Consider the following 20,094-nt stretch of genomic DNA (forward strand, 5'->3'; position numbering starts at 1 on the left):
CGGTCGTGGAGCGTTTAGGAAAGTGTCTGGGGATGTTGCAAAGTCCCTCGGTAATTACCTATCGGGTGCGGGAGTTAGGTGTATGTAAATATCTTGCGCTCGCTGTAACATCATCCTTTACAAATACACTATACATGATATGTCGATATACACACAAAACACATGACAAAATCAAACAAAGCGTTGCCGTCACATGGCAAAGTCCACAAACTGCGCAATCGCAGGTCGAATGTCTCAAAGCGCGTAGCTGAGCTCGCTGACGAAACTTATGGCAAACGCGACTAAAAATCGCTACAAAATCCTAGTGTTATTTCCAATAAAACAGTCAAATAGTAAAAGAAAATAGGCAAACTAATTATTTCATTATTGCCGCGTATCGTATCCTTTGACAACTTATTGACGTAAATCAGGTAATTTCGGGAGGAATGTACCCGGATGGAGTTAGACAACCACATATGTCAGCAGATAGACACAGGGATATGTATACCTGTAATGCTTCACCTCGGTTGACAATGAGCTATTCACGTCGGTAAAACTGTATTGGGTGAACATTTTTATATATTATAAGTATGAAAAAGAAATATACTTTTCCAGTTTACCATTTGTATTTGTGCAACTTCAATTTATAAATTAACACACACCACAGTGTACAGTGATCAATGCCTCCATATATGTATTTCAACTCATTCAGTTCTAGTGTTATTTAATGCCACTATTGTGAATGAGTATTCATGTGAAATTATTTGTTTTGGAACGTGATGTTCATATCATGGGTAACAATTGTGAAATTCTTCCGGGTCATCAGACAGAACGTTAAACAACAGAACGAGCAACAGACGGCTTCACATTCCATGCTGAGCCATAATCACGACGATATCTGAATTGAAATATTTACTTATAAGTAACAGTTCACATTCATGTGACGACTAAATTACTCCACAAATAAACTTTCTTTAATCAGGTATTGTTTTGCTTCAGACGTATACGGGTTGTAACATACATTACACTACTCAGACCTCTAACTCATACCTATATGATGGGCACTCTACACAGTGTGTTTCTATAGCCATTTAGACTACACAGGTTATTGTAAATGTATGAAGCCGTTTAGTCGTATATCAGAATTGTCGTAGTATATAGTTTCAAACACAATTAATAATTGAATAGGCAGAATGTGTATCCTCAATACGATTCATTCGTGACTTTGGTTCAGCTGACCGAATGTGAACAATGGTAGGAGCAGGCGAACTTGACGCGAACAGTGATAACATTAGTTATAGTAGTTTCTAATATATTTCGAGTACAATTATAACTAATATTAACAAATTTCTTTGTTAAGAGGTTTATCTGATCTAATGTTCTACCTCTGGATGTAACTAGAAACATGTGATGTCTATATCAACGTGCAATGCAAAATATGTTCGATAAAATAGTGATGCAACTTCCTAATCATAAACATGATATCTGGGCAGCAGTTTTGTTAAATCAAACATCTTGTACCACAATATGTTACGTGCACAATAATTCATTAACATTTTTCACAAACGACGTTTAACAAAAACGCAATTGACAAAATTAGTAATTTAGTTTTCAAAATATTTCTAATTTTCGACATTTCGAGTTTTGATTATAAAAGTACATTTGATCAATGAATATGGAATACGTCATGCCACGTAGATCTGTCAATCGTTCCTCTCTGACAACCCTGTTATCATCTGCCGGAATTACTATTGGTATGGAAATCACAGCTGTAGAGACTAGGAATGACAAGTAAACAGGAGGATGATCTGAATGTCAAATATGAACAAGATATAATACATTTTAACAATCCAGAGTATCACATCAGCGAGTTCAACTGAAGATTCAACAACTCCGAGTATCTGTATACCTACCAGGACGCAACGTAGCGAGTAAGGTAGGCTCATTATATTGTATGTATCCTAATGATTCGTTCCAGTTTGTGCATATTTGTACGTCCGAGCCACGTTTTACAGCTCGTCAAAATCAATCCCTTACCATTTTATAACCCAATGAGCGTTACTGTTGTAGCTGCCATTACATTTTGTAAAACGCAATTAACTTCCTTCATGAAAATCGTTGCTTTTCACAATTCTGTTCTCAAAATTGTCGATTTTATTGCATTCGAATTCAATTTAGGTTGCTATTTCCCGGCTCAAAAGGCATCCGAATATTTCATTCTGGTTTTACAAACACTCGAAACTTTTTAAAAAACAACGTCTTTGTGCAATTTGGAACGTTAAGAGTACCCCCCCTGGCTAAGTGGTAAGTGCCCGGTCTAAAATTTGATAGTGGAACGATACAAAAGCAACCTGTCTGTTCTATGCGCTTTGACTGTGGCAATTCTTGCATCATTGTACTAAAACATGACGCTAAAGGCAATTATAAATGACAGAGACACACGAACGTAGTTTACGGGAGCAAATACACAGTATTGACTTATTGCAATACTGACATAGAGTACTGATGCAACTGGTAATACATGAAATGTAACTGAAATCATGGGTATTTAAACCATCTATGCGAACGTGAAAGGAAACACATATAGGCGTGAACTATGCAACAACATTTCAAATATAGGCGACAAAATGAAGCCGAACTGTGATTGGTCAAAATTAAAAACTTGCGATAGGCTGCTCACTTCACCACCGCCAGAATCCGTTGTCGGTATAAAATGGAGGATGAATCAAGATAATTTATTGTGAATTTGACTCCGCTAAAGATATACACAAAGTATACACGGTGAGGTACGATGGTGAGGTAAAACCGCAAAACATAACACAGAAATACAACGACCAAAATAACGTACCGTCATCGACCTTGTGGTTGGGTTCATTACCCCAAAATACACAATATAAATAATGTATAGATATATTGGTATTGATATATATTCATACACAGTAATGCCAGGGTAGAACTTTGGGGTAGAACATGCACACCTGTAACAAACTTGCACGCACTTCAAGAAGCACAAGTTCATGTGGTCAACGAAATATTTAATATGGAATCATCTCAAATAATATTTGTAATGCAAATCACAATAAATGACTATAAATAATTAAAGCAATAATTACATTAACATTTAAATGCAAATAACCATCGTTAATGTCATAAACAACGTAATAAGTACACAATCTGTGAATACAATAAAATAACGTTTTACACTGTCACTTGGAGACTGTTAACATCAATCACTGTACCGTAACGACGAACTGAATAATGACGTAGAGATAACGTTATAACGATAGTCATTATAGTTGACCAAGTTCCATACACAGTGTTCGTTGTATCACACGATTTAATGTCTCGATGATGGTTTGACAATCTCCTAGGAATTTCGTACAATTTCGATGGTTTGACAAATAAGTTGTAGCACGTCTATGGAGATGTAGAATACTATAACTCCGGGAAGCCCATGTAGTTAGCCAGGAACTGGTAACAAACTTCTCAAGATGTTAACTGTGACAGGCAGCAGGGAGAAGTGATCCCTTTGTTTCATGAAGTGATCCCTTTGTTTCATGTCATGTGACAAGTTAATTTATTCAGGAAGGTTTAATTTTCAGATGGGTTAGTCTATAGAGGGACTTTGGTCACACTCATTAAAGGAGAAAAGTGTCAAACACAGCGCCATCTCTGGCCAAAATAATTAAACTTTATTAACAAATTAGGCAAAATGTACGCTCCAAGAAAGTTAAGTTGCCGAGAAATGACCCTGTGACTGCTCCAACCGGGTAACAGTGTTTAAATAACGCGTGGATACACTGCTAGTGTTTTAGTGCCGGTTATTGTGAATTTGTAACATATATGTGACATTTAAAGCTTCAGAGTCAAAAAAACGTTTTGCTAATAAGTGTGATGATGATCAGAGCGCATTGTTTTCGTTCGTGCACGAACTTTAGTGTAGAGACAATGAGAAATGAGATAAAAGAACATTTCTAAAAACTCGCTATTTGTTGATCTTTGGTCTGACTCTATCGTGTATTGCAATTGAAGTGGAATTACAGTGGGCACAAATAGGGAGTTGAGGTACCCTGACAGATTGACTTATAACAATGACCCTATGACATTTAGATGAGCAATGAACGTATAAAACCCATTTTGTTTTAGCAAGTATTCTAATAGTTTCCATATCAAACAAAGTAAATATAATATATGAATATTTTTCAAAGCATTGCATTGTAGGCCCATCCTCTGTCCATTATCGTAATTGTCCAGCTAATTGCTCACAATTGTGTTGATTGAGACTACACATGGAAGTTTTGAGGCACAACCTCTTCCACTTATACTAACTGTGTTGAACACTGAATAGATAACCAATACAGGCAACATGCAACAGTGCTGATATAACATTTGTTGAATTCCAGGATGCAGGTGTATTTATTGTATTGCATAACAGTGTATCTGTGTGTCTACCATGTTATGGGGGCAAAACTGGACAATAAGGTAAATGAGTATTTTTAAATGTAACAATGGCATTTAAATACTGAACAGACAAATGCACGAACACGATATTTTCATTATTAAGCGTCAAAAAGAACAAATCAAAGAGAGTAAAATCTCACCACTATACCATCGATAATATGAGCATTCCAATACCGTGTAATTATTATTGTGTGACATCTTGTTGTATACTTAGTATGAAATGTGAAACTTTTTAGAATGTTTGAAAAATATTTTTTCCCACAGGAGTCAGTGCAAAAACGTGCAGGTAAGTAGGCCTTTTGGTGTCTATTTATTAATGTTTTTAAAAGCATTCTTCTAAGTATTGCTTGTTTCTAAAATTGAATTGTAATGTGTGCATTGTAAATTATTAATGTATTTTGCTAATTCAGGGTGTAAACATGTGGCATGTTTACAAATATTACTCAAAGATTGTGTCTAGAATAAGACATATATGTCCCTTCATGTGCATTCATTTTAACTAATAGAAGTTGTAGAAAAGTTTCACAATATTAAGTGTGTTAAGAATCGTTTCTAAAAAATGCCCACAATGACTGAATCCACTCTTTCTCTCCAATTGATAAAGACATTATTGTCTGTTTAAAAGTGGGATTGTCACAACGTTTTAATTTATTTGAATTGCACAAGAAGGGAATAGACCTCATCTGATTGCCATTGTTATATTAAACCATATACGTCTTTGTTTACTTAATAGAACGGGACAGTCTGTTATGTTTCGAAGACTCACAATCTAATGTAAGAATTACTACACCTGTGCCAAAACTAACTGAATTCACTTTCTGTCTAACGATGAGCACGACTAGCACCAATCCTGGTACCATGGTCTCTTATGCAGTACCTGGCACCGATAACGAGATAAATTTGTACAACTCTGGTTATTTGAAATTACTCATCAATGGTGTTTATAGAGAGACAAGTGGCGTTGCAGTCAATGATGGTGTGTGCCATTTCATCTGCTTCACTTGGACATCAGTGACAGGTCGCTTTGAGATATTCGTGGATGGAGTGTTAGCTGCATCTGGAACACTATCCATAGGAACACCGATTCAGGGTGGTGGTGTTCTAGTACTGGGTCAAGATCAAGACGTCGTTGGTGGGGGGTTTCAGGATTTTCAAGCGTTTATAGGAAAAATGACGAAATTCAACCTGTGGAATCGTGTGCTTACAAACCAAGAAATTATTCAAAAGCCTGACTATGGCAATATTTATTCATGGGACTTTTCAACCCTTTTGATGCAAGGAACTGAGAAAATCAGAAATGTGGATATATGCTGTAAGTGTTGTATTATTGAAACAAATAATATACAACTAAACATAAACACTATACTGCACTACATGCTACCCTGCGTCACGGATCATTAAATTAGTGTGCATAATGTCGTCAATTGACACAAATCTCAGATTGGAAATCAAAGATTGGACATTTTTGGGTCGGACTATTTGTCGAAAGACCTGAGTTCCAATTCTACCTGTGGTTGAATACTAATAAGTGTCGATCTCCACCCTGGTTGAGTCTTCTACAGACTCATTGGGAAAGGCTGGTTAAGTTAAAAATTCGCAGGAGCTCCTTTTCATCTGGGCCTGGTTGATCACGGCATAATGCATTAAGTTGCCATTTGATAGAAGAATGGCCGCACTACCCTGCCATGTAGTTCCAACCATGACTGTGGTTATTGTGGCACTTTATATGAGCTCTTCCAATTTGAATACAATATCGTCTGACACACAAACATAAAAATAAAAAATAATGTAATAATTTGATTTTGTCAGGAAACTTATTGTAAATTATCACCTAATAAAAGTAAACGTTTATACTGACAAAGTTAATATTCAGATCGTCTTTCAACTTTTCAACAGCTGGCGCTGTTACATGTGATCCCCATTTCACCACATTGGATGGGCGTCATTACAGTCATCAAGGCGTCTGCTGGTACACCCTGGTGAAAGACAGCTCTAATCCTAAACCAGATTTCGAAATCACTGCTAAGTTTGAACCAAGAGAAGATCATCCTAATGGAGAAATCAGAACTCGGTAGCTATGAATGTAACTGTAGGCGATGACCATGCTGAAGTGGACCGACTTGACGTAGTTTCTGTAAGTAACCTGGAACAATTCAAAGCAACATTTGTTTTGCTAACTTTGTAACTACCAAATTGGTATGATTAATAAATATATAATCAAACATTATTGCTACATTAATTACACTTTTGTGTACTTTATTATAGAAACATGCAAAGGGAACACTGTCCAAGATACATATCATTCAATCTGATGAAAATGTCTTACTAAGTTTCACACTCAAAGATACTACTTTCAAGATTGATTGGACATTACGAAGACACATATTCAGCATTGATATATCTGGTCTTGATTATCAAGATAAGCTTTGTGGATTATTGGGTAATTACAATGGTGATAGCCATGATGACTTTCAGAAACCTGACGGTACTATGGCTAATGACGCTGTTGAATTTGGTGAGAGTTGGAAAGTGCCAGGAATCGAGTGAGTATAACACGCTATGGGGGTAATGGTTGAAACAAATGTGTTAAGCAATATTCATTAATCTTTTGTATGGTTGGTATACCTTTCTCGGATAAGTTATGTTAGCAGTGATGATACTGCTGTTTACCGTTCATCATTTTGGAGTCATTTCCCTGACATTTATTTATCAAATTCTTTTCAAACTTGATTGCAATCGTCATTTTTGTATTTTATTCAATCAAAAATGACCGACTGGCGGCTAATTAGAATATCAAATAGACATACATCCTACTATTCACTATTTCATTCGTTAACATGAAAATGCGATACCAACTACGATCCATGTCAAGGTAAACTGGACTAAATTATTTTATTTATTCCATATTGCTATTGAAAATCCAATCGATAATCATTATATATCAATGATATATTCACTTATATGTGAAATTGAGCATATTCATATTTCGATTCGAAAGTACTTTGGATTTGAATCTCATGCTTTTTTTTAATATTCCTTGATATAAATATGGCATTTAGAACAATACAATATATTGATGAAACTCGAAACGTTTCAAATGCTCATCTGCATATAAAATACAATTATTAAATTATTATCCATGTAAAGCATTCCCAGTGATTACCCAGAATTCATTTCCCATATTTACTATGTTAATGTTTTTAAGTCACTTAGCCACAAGCTACACCCACAACCTGAATTTTATAACGATCAGTTGTTGTTGCCTTTGTTCAAATAATATAGCAATCTACACTAGTTATTATTACTTATCAATTTATTTTATTTTGTGTATTATTCTTTGTATTACAGATGTGAGTAAGCGTATTCTGGAAATTTGAGGACATTTTTAATGGTTTCAATTAATATAATGGTATTGGCGTTTAACTTATTTACGTAGCTCTATCTCCTATCCCACAATTCTTCGATATCATTACTGATGTTCTTGTAAAAATTATTCTGGGGTCGAATTATGACACTTGATACCACTAGTTTCATAGTTTTTCGTTAAATATAACTCACAGTGACGGGTTTCTTTCTTTATGTGCTGATAATAATTAAACACAATAGTTGTATTTAGGTTATATAAATGGACACATTGGGAATATGTGTAATGTTATTTTGTGATGTATGAGAATATTAGAGCTTTGAGAGACTGTTGGTAAAATTGTATAATTTTTTTATATTATACAAAAAAAAAATTGAACAAAATTTTCAACGGGGGGGGGAGTATCCCAAGAAATCGGTAATAAATGTGAATAATCCACAAGGTGACCGAGTCAGCCTGAATTACCACAGAATTATACGTGAATGACAGAGCTTAAAACTCACTGCATTTGGTGTCTGAATTATCTTTCCAACCATGTCCTTCTTATCTTCATTTGACTATGGCAAAGAAAGTCTACCAGCTGACGGAAAGAGGAATATAAAGAATATATCTGTTGTTGTTAAAACCAAGATTTATAGAACCGCCTGTGGTTCTGGTGTAACCAGATAGAGCTACTGAACTCGTGATGATCTGATCATGAGAATAATTGTGTAACAGCCACGGCTACACTGACATGTTTGACTGCAAGGCTTTGGGTAGTCTCCTTGGCTGATATATTTGTTGTGACAAGAGGATGGGTTTCTCTTGACTCAAAAGTACTATATGTGACGTGTCATCTGTGTGTTGTTTGATAATCTCCCGAGTATCACTAATATCAGGAGAGATGGGAGTATGTGTATGTATCAATATTGTCCCAGTTGCATCCAATTTCATGGCAAGAGGTACATGTCACAAACACCGGTCTTTGGTTGTCCAATAGTGTGGCAAAATGATTGTTGGATGGTTCCTGCCAAAAATTGAACAGTTTACAAATGAGAGAGTGCATTGATTATGGTATTGTCAACCCCAGTGATGTGATTGTCTAGTCGAGAATGACCACTGTCAAACTGTTCAAGGGCCTGTACCTTGTTGAAATATTGATGTGGGGGTAGAAATGTAGAGAGGTCTAACTGAACCAATTTCAAATCCTTCCAGTTGATAAGTCAAGCTGAACGGTGTTCAAAAGACGCTGGTTCTGGCGATCCGTCCCCCATCCCCTAATGCATCTGTCAAAATGGACACTGTTGTTAGGGATTGTCAGAAGGGCATTCTGATCAATTACGAAACTACCAGTGAGCACATCGACCCGACTACCAACAAGATTAACCACTCTACCACCTGCAAACTACCGGGACTTGTTGACGTTTCAACAAATGGCCCATTAAACTAGAGTCTCTTTTCACCTGGCCTGCAGGCAGACTGGGATGTATATGTACCGGGGTTATCTGGAGTATCTGTAATGAGTATTATATTTACTTAAAATAATTATTCTACCGTAAAATTAGACACAAACTATTGACTGTTTTTTTGGCATAATTATTTAATGTAATTACATAGTCATAATTGACATGTTAATTATAGAATAATTATAACAACATTTATCAAGACAATAGTAGTAATATTGCTTAATTTACTGATGGTGATGAGTGCAAATACTCGATATAGTCTAGGCACCAAACTAGTGCACATGTAATTCAGTTGTCGGGAGCAATTATTAATCATTATTAGCCAGGTACCAAAATAGTAGCATATATTATTCAGCTATCGGTAGCCGTGATTAATAATACAAGCCGGTAGGCTGGTTGGCAATCCGCTCCGCTCAAAAACAAGCAACACGTTTTTGGTTGTTTCCGTGGTGTGACATAAATGTGAAGCTAACGTCGGTTTACAACTAAAAGTCACTTAGTTTATTACTAGGACGCATTCTGCTGTTACATTTATTATTTCCAACCGTTTGCGATAGTATTTTCTAGAATGAAGGCAGCATTTACAGTTCATTCAAAGTTCAAAGTTGCGTTGGGATTACATTGATACAGTGTAACAATGTCGGCGCCGGTGATCTCCTACCAGTGCGCAACGTAGTCATAATAAAAAGCATGGTCATTTGAACACTGCTAATACAAAACTGGTAGGAGGTAATACATTTTGGGCGAAAGTATTCAAAAATCAGTTTTTGGATGTTGCAATGGCAGTGACGGTAAGACCTACCTGTGAAGTGTGAACAAAATCAGCTGAGCCGAAAAAAAATCACAGATGAGTTAAAAGCCGTTGCTGGTGAAAAGTTACCCCAACTTTGGGATAAAATTTCTCGGTAATGAAAAATAATATCAAAAATTGTAATAGTAACTTTGTGCCAGAACTCAAGCTGAGTAGAATGAGTTATGCCTGAAGTGTTTTATTCTGAATTTGTAGGTGGAGATACATTTGGCGCGAAGCTATCCAACAATCATTTTTTTTGGCTGTTGCTATGGCAACGGTGGACCAAAAGGAAATTTTCAGATTTTTCCTAATAACTAGGGTGAAGGTGTGACCTACCTGCCAAGTTTGGGCGAAATCGGCCAAGCCAAAAAAATCACGGAAGAAATAATACGTGAAAACACTGGAAATCACACAAACAAAACTACAAACGTGATTACAAGCCGGTAGGCTGGTTGGCGATCCGCTCCGCTCAAAAACAAGCAATATGTTTTTGACTGTTTCCATGGTGACATAAACGTAAAGCTAACGTCGGTTTATAACTAATACGAAGTTCGCAAACACCATTCAGTCTTTAGAAGTCACTCAGGGGCGTCGATCCATTCTGAAAAGTGAGGGGGACACTTTTGTATACACAGTATACTTGTGTCAAACTTAATCTGACGCATTTAGCCGTGCGTGACCTTTTACTACCTTGATATAACCAGGATGTCCTGTGGGTTAATACCGGAAATCCAACTGTAGTGTAGTCCGGCCATGATGCTCGAAAGTCCGTGAAGGTCCACCATATCTTGCATAATGTTATCGGATAATTATCAGAGAATTATCAAACAATGTTGCCCATTGTATCATTCTAATAGTTCGACAATTATTTGACAATATCCGTGTCAGTTGGATGTGGTTCCAACCTTAAATCCTCCGATTGCTTAACTATCGAAGTTTTAGATCGATAATTATCGGAGAATTATTTTACCTTTTTTATGAAAGTTGTACTTCGATATTCATCAGTCGCGGAATTGCAATGTTGCCGTTTACATCCGGTAGCACCTTTCCAAGTTTATCTACATATTAATTAAAATCATTTATATATTTATTTATTATGCGAGAGATGAATAGGCACTGCATTTTGCATTCCGTAGTGTTTGCATAAGTTTTTGAGATTGCCAAAAAATACAAAGGTTTCATTCACACTATCTCTTTCCATTCCTATATTGTGTGTTTTCGGCCAACATTCCTTGTTTACCTCCACACGTTATACGTTTTCCTATCAATCTAAGACATTGATAGGTCTCAGAGAATTCCATGTTTAAAAAAATTAAACCACCACCCACCCTGTCTAATATCAATCTAAAACATCGAAAATTATCAGATATTTATCCGATAATTCAAATGTACAATAGGCCGCCTTCCTTCAATGCGAGGATATTGCACAAGTTTATACTACCTGCAAATTTGATGCATAATTCATCGTTTAAGGTTAAGGTCCATATTAGACAGATTTCCTTAAAGAAGTCAGAAAGCACTATTATATTCCATTCTTCGTTGTTCCATTGCATTGTTCTGATATTCCTCTTTATTCTGAAAATATTCCCATATGTTACACTCATAAATTACAGTTGGTATAATACACAATTTAAATACTTATATCTGCCAAAACATGTATATCCCGTATTTATACTTTACATTATTTCTTCAATATCCTTCGTGTTCTGCAGATGTATTTGAAACTGCCTATTCGCTCAATTGTGCAGTCGTCGATTTTGTATTTTACGTTTGTGTAAATTACCCAAACTTCTTTGCTACATATGTTTAATTTACTTATGTAAATCTTAGGTCAGGCAACGTCTCGCCATCTATTTGAATTCCATTTTTATCTATATGTAATTTCTTGGCAGTGTAATAGCGTTCTCTTAAATAAATAAATATATAAATAAGTAAATAAAATATTGAGAAAGCATAAAAAGACTTATTTTCAAATATATGAATATGTCATGACTAATTCATTTTATCATAGACAGGATTTGCCCAGAAAATGCCATTTGATGATTTTGAATAACGTATAATAAAGTTAATGAATTTATAATGTCAATAAGTTATGGATTATACGATGTAATATCCAACGTAATACTTGTACGCTACTCAAATATAGCTTTAATTTGATATATAACATGATGGTGTTTGTCTGAGGTATTCCTATTTAATATATGACAGGCTATTACGTGATTATATCTTTGTATATGTATAAGGTTGACCCCATAAAATTCCCTTTTTATTTGACGCTGTGTATAATTTTGTAAAGCTAACATATTTACCCTGTTTTTTGGGGGCAAAACGGCTCAGATTCTACAGCCAAAATTGACCAAATTAATTCCCATGTTTCTGTCTATTTTATGGCATGTAAATTTGACAGCCTTGTCTTAATTTTAAGTGTACAGTCAGTATTCTGTAACTAGACTGATCACGCTGAACAGAGAAAAAACATGTTGCTTTGTTCTACCATGGGAAGGGGTATTTATCCAATGTTGGCTTCCGACCACTAGCGTACATATTTACATTGAAAATATGGCACATTCTGACCGGCTCAGAATTTATTGGATGATCGTCGAACAGAAAAGTACTAAACAATGTAATTTAGGTCTCCCCGAGTACAAGTTGTCAGGGGCCCACATGAAGACTGTCAGGTACATAGTTTATTGTTGATCTGAACGTTTGGCAATAATTAAAAAAAAATATTTTGCGTCTGAAGCTTGATAGGATACATCGCATCTGAGAATATTGCCGACGATGATCACAATAACACCTCCATGAAAGCCCATAGCCAGAAGAGTGGCAAGTATTATAATCCGGCATAGTTACTTTATAATGTAAAGAAATGTAACATTGTGTTACAAAAGGTGAGCGTAGAATAGAATTTGAAGAAGAATAATGATATTTTTTCTTATTCTAAAGAGATAAAAACGCAGTGAAATGTCAAAAACGTTTCTAAAATTTCGTAGGTGTCAGAACCTATTAGCATCTCAACATAGGGTTGTCGGAATATAGGAATGTCGGAACATAGGGGTGTCGGAATATATGGATGTCGGAACATAGGGGTGTCGGAATATAGGTGTGTAACCCCGAGGAGGGATGTGCCCCCCCTCAGAATGTAGAAATGTTTTAAAAATGCAACCAAAATGAAGTCATTTGGTGCATACTTGGGGATTTTCATTCTTGATCATTAAGAATATAGTACATGTACACAGAACCAAAGGCCTTACACAAACGCAGGCTTTGATATAAGCCTATTATTGATATTTGGGTAAGTCTGGAAAGTGGAGGGGACAGTTGATATTGTGTTCCCCACCCTTCAGAAAGTGTGGGGGGACGTGTTCCCCCTGTCCCCCCATGATCGACGCCCTTGCACCTAGCGACACCGATGCCAGCTGACTGTGTACAAAACTGGTAGGAGGTAATACATTTGGGGCGAAAGTATTAAAAAATCAGTTTTTGGATGTTGCAATGGCAGTGGTGGTCCAGGATTTTTTTCCAATTAGTGACGGTACGACCTACCTGTGAAGTACGAAAAAAACCAGCCGAGCCGTTCCTGGTGAAAAGTTACCCCAAATTTGGGGTCAAATTTCTCGGTAATTAAAACAGATATCAAAAATTCAAATAGTAACTTTGTGCCCACACTCAAGCTGAGTAGAATGAGCTATGTCTTAAGTGTTTTATCCCAAATTTGTAGGAGGAGATACATTTGGCGCGAAGCTATCCAAAAAATCAGTTTTTTGGCTGTTGCTATGGCAACGGTGGGCCAAAAACATTTTCCAGATTTTTCCTTATAACTAGGGTGAAGGTGTGACCTACCTGCTAAGTTTGAAAGAAATCGGCCAAGCCAAAAAAATCACAGAAGAAATCATACGTGAAAACACTGGAAATGTACACACAGACACACAAAACGACAAAAGTCATTATAAGGGCAATCCTAGCGGAGCGGATCGCCAATAAGGACAATCCTAGCGGAGCGGATTGCCAATATGCGTCGCATCAAATAGAGTAGCATGTATTACTCTATTGTAGGGAGCTGTGATTATTAACCATTGGATTGGTACCAACATAGTAGCATGTGTTATTCAGTTGCCGGGAGCCGTAAATATTCGATACAGGATTAGTACGTAAATAGTAGCATTATTGTTTAGTTTAGGTATTGGTGTCAATTTGTTGATTTCTGCTATGTAGATACATTTTCTCGCAAATATGTGTTGGCCTTTGAAAATTCTTTTCATTTTTCAGGGTGAATTTTGATTCTCGTCTTTTAAAAATGTATTTCACACCACCGCGGCGAAAAATATCAGTTATTGGCGAGGATGGTATCAAGTGTAGACGAGCTGTGAGGAATATCAGTTTTCCGCTCTAGTATCATATTTTTTGCAGTTCATACTTTTCATACTCAAAATTAACAAATAAACTTGATAAAGCATTAATAGAAAATCAAACTCGTTTTATTTACAAATGAGATTCCACAGAATTTTACAATTTTTGTCATTGTATTGGTTTTTTTTTTCATTCAAAACAAATTTCCTGCTGCATTTTCGCCAGCCAAGGTTCGTTTATTCAGCCATCGCTTTAACTTTACACCAAACAGTGGGCATAATTCACTGGAATGGGAACGGACAAATAAGTAATGTAATGGTTAGAACAATGTAAACAGCTATTGTAAACAATGCAGCAATCAAATCCCAAACTTCACAGATTTAGGTTGTATAACGGTCGCTGACACACGGAGTCCACGCTGAATATTCAAGCAAATATAAAAATATTTCTCGATCAACCGAGTTGTGTTTCAAATACGGAGAAATATTTTATTCCAATCTAAATCAGCTCAATCATTTCAATGAAGAGTTGTTGTACACTATGTTGATACATTTTGCGAACAATTCGGCATTTACAGCTATGGTTTCAATTTCTTAGACGATTTTGCCCCATTGCCAACAAAACATAACCTGTCTCAGGGCAAGTGACCGCAAAAAGTTACCGGTGTTCGATCGAACCATGGTAGTTGCCTTTAATTGTATGTGCTCTAATAGTCTCCAGCTCCCTCACTAAAATATTCCTCTCTGCATTTATTTCATTTCTAGTAAATAATCAATAACCAATTAATCAATCAATAAGGAATCAATACTACTGGGTGTGATGGATTTTCAGAGCTATCGACAGATTTTTGGATGAATGCCAATGGGGAAAGCCAAATAAAAACAATGGCAAGAAAGGTGGGAGTTCTGAATGCCGAATGTAAGACTAAGATAGGATTTTGGAATGTAAAAAACAATGTATGATACAGGGAAGCTATCACAAGTAACAGCAGAGATGAGACTATACAACCTAGATGTACTTTGAGTAAGTCAAAGCAGATGGACAGGATCAGGGAAATATGGGACTTGCAGGGGGGAAACGGTATTGTACTCGGGGAGGGGTAACGAACACCACAGGAAAGGAGTGGCCATCATTATTAAGAAAGGGGTACAGAAGATCAGACTGAGAGGGAAACAAATCAACGCAACTATAATCCTGTGTTATGCTCCAGCGAATGATAATGATGATACTGTTAAGGACGAATTATATAAACAACTGCAGGCAACATTGAAAGTTACACCTAGACAGGACATGGATATTGTGATGGGGGACCTGAATTCCACGGATGGAAATGACAACACTGATCAATGAGTAAAGAGGGCTGTGTACTATGAATGAGAATGGAGAGAGGCTGGAAGAACTTTGCATAGCTTATGACCTAGTGATTGGGGAAACCCTCTTTCAACACAAAACCATCCACAGGCTGACCTGGTATTCTCCAAACCAGATAGACCATCTGACGATTAACGGAACCTGGAAACGCTCACTACTTGATCTCAAGGTTAAACGTGGAGCTGATATTGGTAGCGACCATCACCCGGTCATAACTGTGCTCAAAATAAAGCTGACAAAAAAGGGAACAAAAAGACAGTCAGACAACAGTTTGATGTTGACAAATTACATGACCCGAAGATGGGAGGCTCATTTGTGCTACTGAGGAACAGGTTTCAGGCACTAGAAGATATGAAGGATCACACCAAGCAAAATGTAAGCGATATTGGTGCTATGTGGGAAACACCAGAACAGCCTATGTAAAGTGAGTCCTGCCTGGGGTACAAGCAGATGAAAAAAAGGATTGGTTGACGGAAGATACATGGCAAACCATAGAGAGCAGGAGGGCATTAAAGAAACAAGTAATTGGGACTAAATCTAAACGACTGAAAGTAAGATACAAGAAACAGTACCAAGAAACAAACAAAGCTTTAAGTTTAAAGGAAAGCCAGAGCTGACAAATGGGAATACATAGAAAATCTTGCTAATCAAGCAGAAGAGACCGTCAGGAAAGGAGAACAAGGAAAAATCTACAAGCTTACCAAAATAGTATGTGCCAAACATCGTCGAACCAACGCCAATTGTAGACAAACAGGGCCGACTCCTAAAACTGAGACAGAACAAGAAGCTTGCTGGAAGAAGAAGTATTGAATAGACCACTTGCCATAACAGAAGCTAATATTCAACATGCAAACAATAATCTGGACATTAGCATTGAACCACCAATTGCAATTAAAGAGGAAATCATTACAACCATTAAGTCTGTCAAAAATGACAGCCTCCATTGAGACAGCATATAGAACATCTTGCGAATGTATGGGATTCCACAGCACATAGTAGAACTCATCAAGACCTTCTATGCCACGTTCTCTTGTAAAGTGGGGACCAGAAGCTTAGCATTCCAGGTGAAGTAAGTACGACAAGGATGTGTGATGTCATCGCTACTCTTCAACTTTGCTATTGACTGGTTGATGCGTCCAACAACAGAAGACCAACGCAGAGGCACACAGTGGACCCTCTTTTTAACACCTTGATTTTGCTGGTGACTGGCTCTGGTCTCCCACACTCACATAAACATGCAAGAGAAAATATCACGTCTCAGTGACTTTGCTGAGCAAATCGACGTTAAGATAAGCCAGAAAAAACTCAAGTTATGACACTTAATGTCCCAAACCCCTTACCAATCCAAGATTGGGAGCACAGTGATACATAATTGGGGAGCATACAACGACATCAAGAACCAATTAAACAAAGCTAGAAATGCATTCAGCATGCTCAACAATGTATGGCCGTCTCCCCCAATACAGCATCAAAACCAAACTGTTTCAGAGCTGTGTCCTCTCAACCCTCATGTATGATTTGGAAATCTGGAGAATGACAGCGAGTGACATCAAGTAGCTGTCAGTCATCCACACAGAAAATCTGAGAAGAATCTGTATGATTTTTTGGCCCAACACAATATCCATGACCTACTAATAGATGCCAGCAAGAAAGCATGGACAACATCATAGCAAGGCGGCGCTGGAACTGGATTGGGCATGTGACGAGGGACCAAACAGCATCCCAATAGTAGCCATACACTGGACACCAAATGGGAAACGAAAGAGTGGGCTACCCAAAACTAGCTGGCGTTGGATGGTAGAGAACAACATGAAAGCGATGAACTTGACCTGCGGAGGTGTCCAGATAACAGGAGTAGAGATCCTTTATTGCTGCACTACAAAGGAAACAAAATGTGCTCATATGATTGGATAATGTGTTTATTTCTTCCCCAGCCCTCTCCCTGCAACCCCTTTCCCTCTTTTTAAAAGCTGCATACGAAATAAATTTAGTACGGGTCGCCATCTTAATCACTTAATACATCCTACTCAATTTGGAAGGTAAATTTACCAAAATCTAAGTCCTCGATATGTATAGCTCTGTCAAACAATATATGATCTAGATTAGCATACTGCTTTACAATGCTGAAAATACATTTATTAATTATGTCTACATAATAATCCTCCTCAATAAAAGATGTATTTAGTTGTTAAAAACCTCTATCTCTATTAAAAAGCACACAGTCATATTCCAATGACACCAGAGAATGGTCACTTCTATATCCAAAGCTAATATTTGTCCTAGGTGCTTTTCGCTGAATGTCCGGTGTCACCACAACATAGTCTAGTCTGCTAATTTCGGCCTGAGTATGTCAGTATGCATGACTAAATTAACTAAATTGTATGCTCTCTGAACATCAGAGCTTCTTTATTTAGGGTTATTTTGGTGTACATATCACCTGGTATCATTATCACAATTCTGTACCAAGTTCCAATCATCAGATAAATTAATTATTAAATTTTTAAGCGTTTGGATTATATTATTTGTATTATCATAAAATAATGGGTCTTCCTTAGTTGGCCCATACAAACAGCCGAGGACAATTTTCGCAGCCATGATTAGTCACATCTAGAAATAAATAATTTCCGTTTGGGTCCTGAACCTTTCTTTTGAATAGTAAAATATAAAAAGTCACTGAAAAGAATACCGACTCCCCTAGAGTTCCTTGCTCCTGGTGCAAATAAACATGGGGAACCACAGTGTTGTTCCCACTGATGAATATAATTAATATCACAGTGCAAATGTAAAACAGTTAGATGCTTGCCATTTTGTTCTTCAGCTAAAACTGCCATTGCCCATGCTAACAGATCAAATTAAAACAGTTTTAGAGTGTCACATAAGACTTAATGAATGTGTTATAATATTGAAAAACTTTGATAATGGTAAGTCACCAGGAACGGATGGTTTGCCCGTGAATTATATAAAGTGTTTTGAAACAAAATATCCCTTATCCTGATACGGGTATGTAAATTAGCATTTATTAAAAGGAAAATGTCTATTTCACAGAAACAAGTTCTTATAATTACTATCCAGAAAAAGGAAAAGGATGAACGATTTTTACCGAACTGGCGACCGCTTCTTCAAATTCACTATAATAGACAGAGTGAGGGTCGAGATAGAATATACAGCTAAGGATTTGTACACACATAAGCAGACAAATCTTGTAGTTTTTTTGATGTATTCTAGTGATATCGGTAAAATAAAAGTAAGTCTTTGGCAAAATTTACAAGAGCAACCAGTATTCTTCAAGCTGGTATTTTTTTAGATTTTATTTTTTATTCTGTTTGACTGCTTTTTTTAGTTTAAAAAATGTGAGCTGGCTGAAGCCTTCATCCCTTGTCTATTTCTTGCACTAGATACCAGCCGATACCCCCCCCCCTCATAGAGACTGCGTACAGTTGATCATAGTTCCTTGGCTCCATGTGGTCATACACTGTAATATGCAATTACAATTCTGGTTTCCCATAACTCTCCTTTTTCTCAGTGTACGCTATATTAGTGGTGAGAATATCCTATTACTTTATGATATAATGAGTTATTTAGAATATAAGTGATTATCTGGATTATTGCTAGTTGTTGATTTTGAATAGGCATTTTATTATAAAAATTATGAAAGAATAGAATGAATTTTGAGGAAGATGCCAAAAAATGGACAACAACTTTTTTATAAGAATAGATGCAGCTGTGCATTAAACAATGCGCGGTCCGCCGGGGGTGTGTGTATCTCCTTATCTATTTCTTTTGTGTGTTTAGGTATTATCTACTGCTGTGAAAAATGAAAAAAAAATATAAAAGGGATTAAAATTGATCGCCAGGAATTTGTAATTGGTCAATATGCAGATGATACTCTATTAGTATTGAATTAATTAATTTGAAGGAATACTCACCATGTGGAAAATGAGGGGTCTCACAATTATAGGAAAAATTCCTATTATCAAAAGCTTTATTTTTTCGAAATAAAATTATCCATTATCGGTTATCCCTAATCCACCAGCACATACACTCTAGGGTGAAAAGTCGTACGTTAATTTCCAATGTCGTTGAAGGGGCCTGGACATCACTGATGTGGAAACTGTATTTTTTGCAAAGTAGCTGGATTGAACGTTTCGTTGTGTGCAGTCATGAATGGAAATTGCTTTTTAACATTATTTACTAGAAACCATTTTAATCCACCAGCAAAATACACTCTATGAATTCATTCGGAGTGGTGGGCGGAATAGGGTAAAAAGGCGTACGTTAATTTATAATGTCGTGGAAGGGGCCTGAACATGATTGATGTGGAAGCTTTAATT

The 20,094-nt window shown here is 36.6% G+C and overlaps 1 protein-coding gene across 1 annotated transcript; it reads left to right on the forward strand.

Annotated features, from left to right (window-relative positions):
• Positions 1-1,831: 1,831 nt before the first annotated feature.
• LOC100376283 (uncharacterized) lies at positions 1,832-8,081 on the forward strand. Its single transcript, XM_002738814.4, is given in 8 exon segments — positions 1,832-1,915; positions 4,383-4,461; positions 4,705-4,726; positions 5,174-5,752; positions 6,337-6,510; positions 6,513-6,574; positions 6,706-6,983; positions 7,789-8,081. Coding segments are annotated over 7 exon segments (1,203 nt in total). The 5' UTR covers positions 1,832-1,915; position 4,383; the 3' UTR covers positions 7,799-8,081.
• Positions 8,082-20,094: the final 12,013 nt, after the last annotated feature.

This window comes from Saccoglossus kowalevskii, chromosome 7, assembly GCF_978046115.1.
Source record: "Saccoglossus kowalevskii chromosome 7, keSacKowa6.1, whole genome shotgun sequence".
In the NCBI taxonomy this organism is placed as follows: domain Eukaryota; kingdom Metazoa; phylum Hemichordata; class Enteropneusta; family Harrimaniidae; genus Saccoglossus; species Saccoglossus kowalevskii.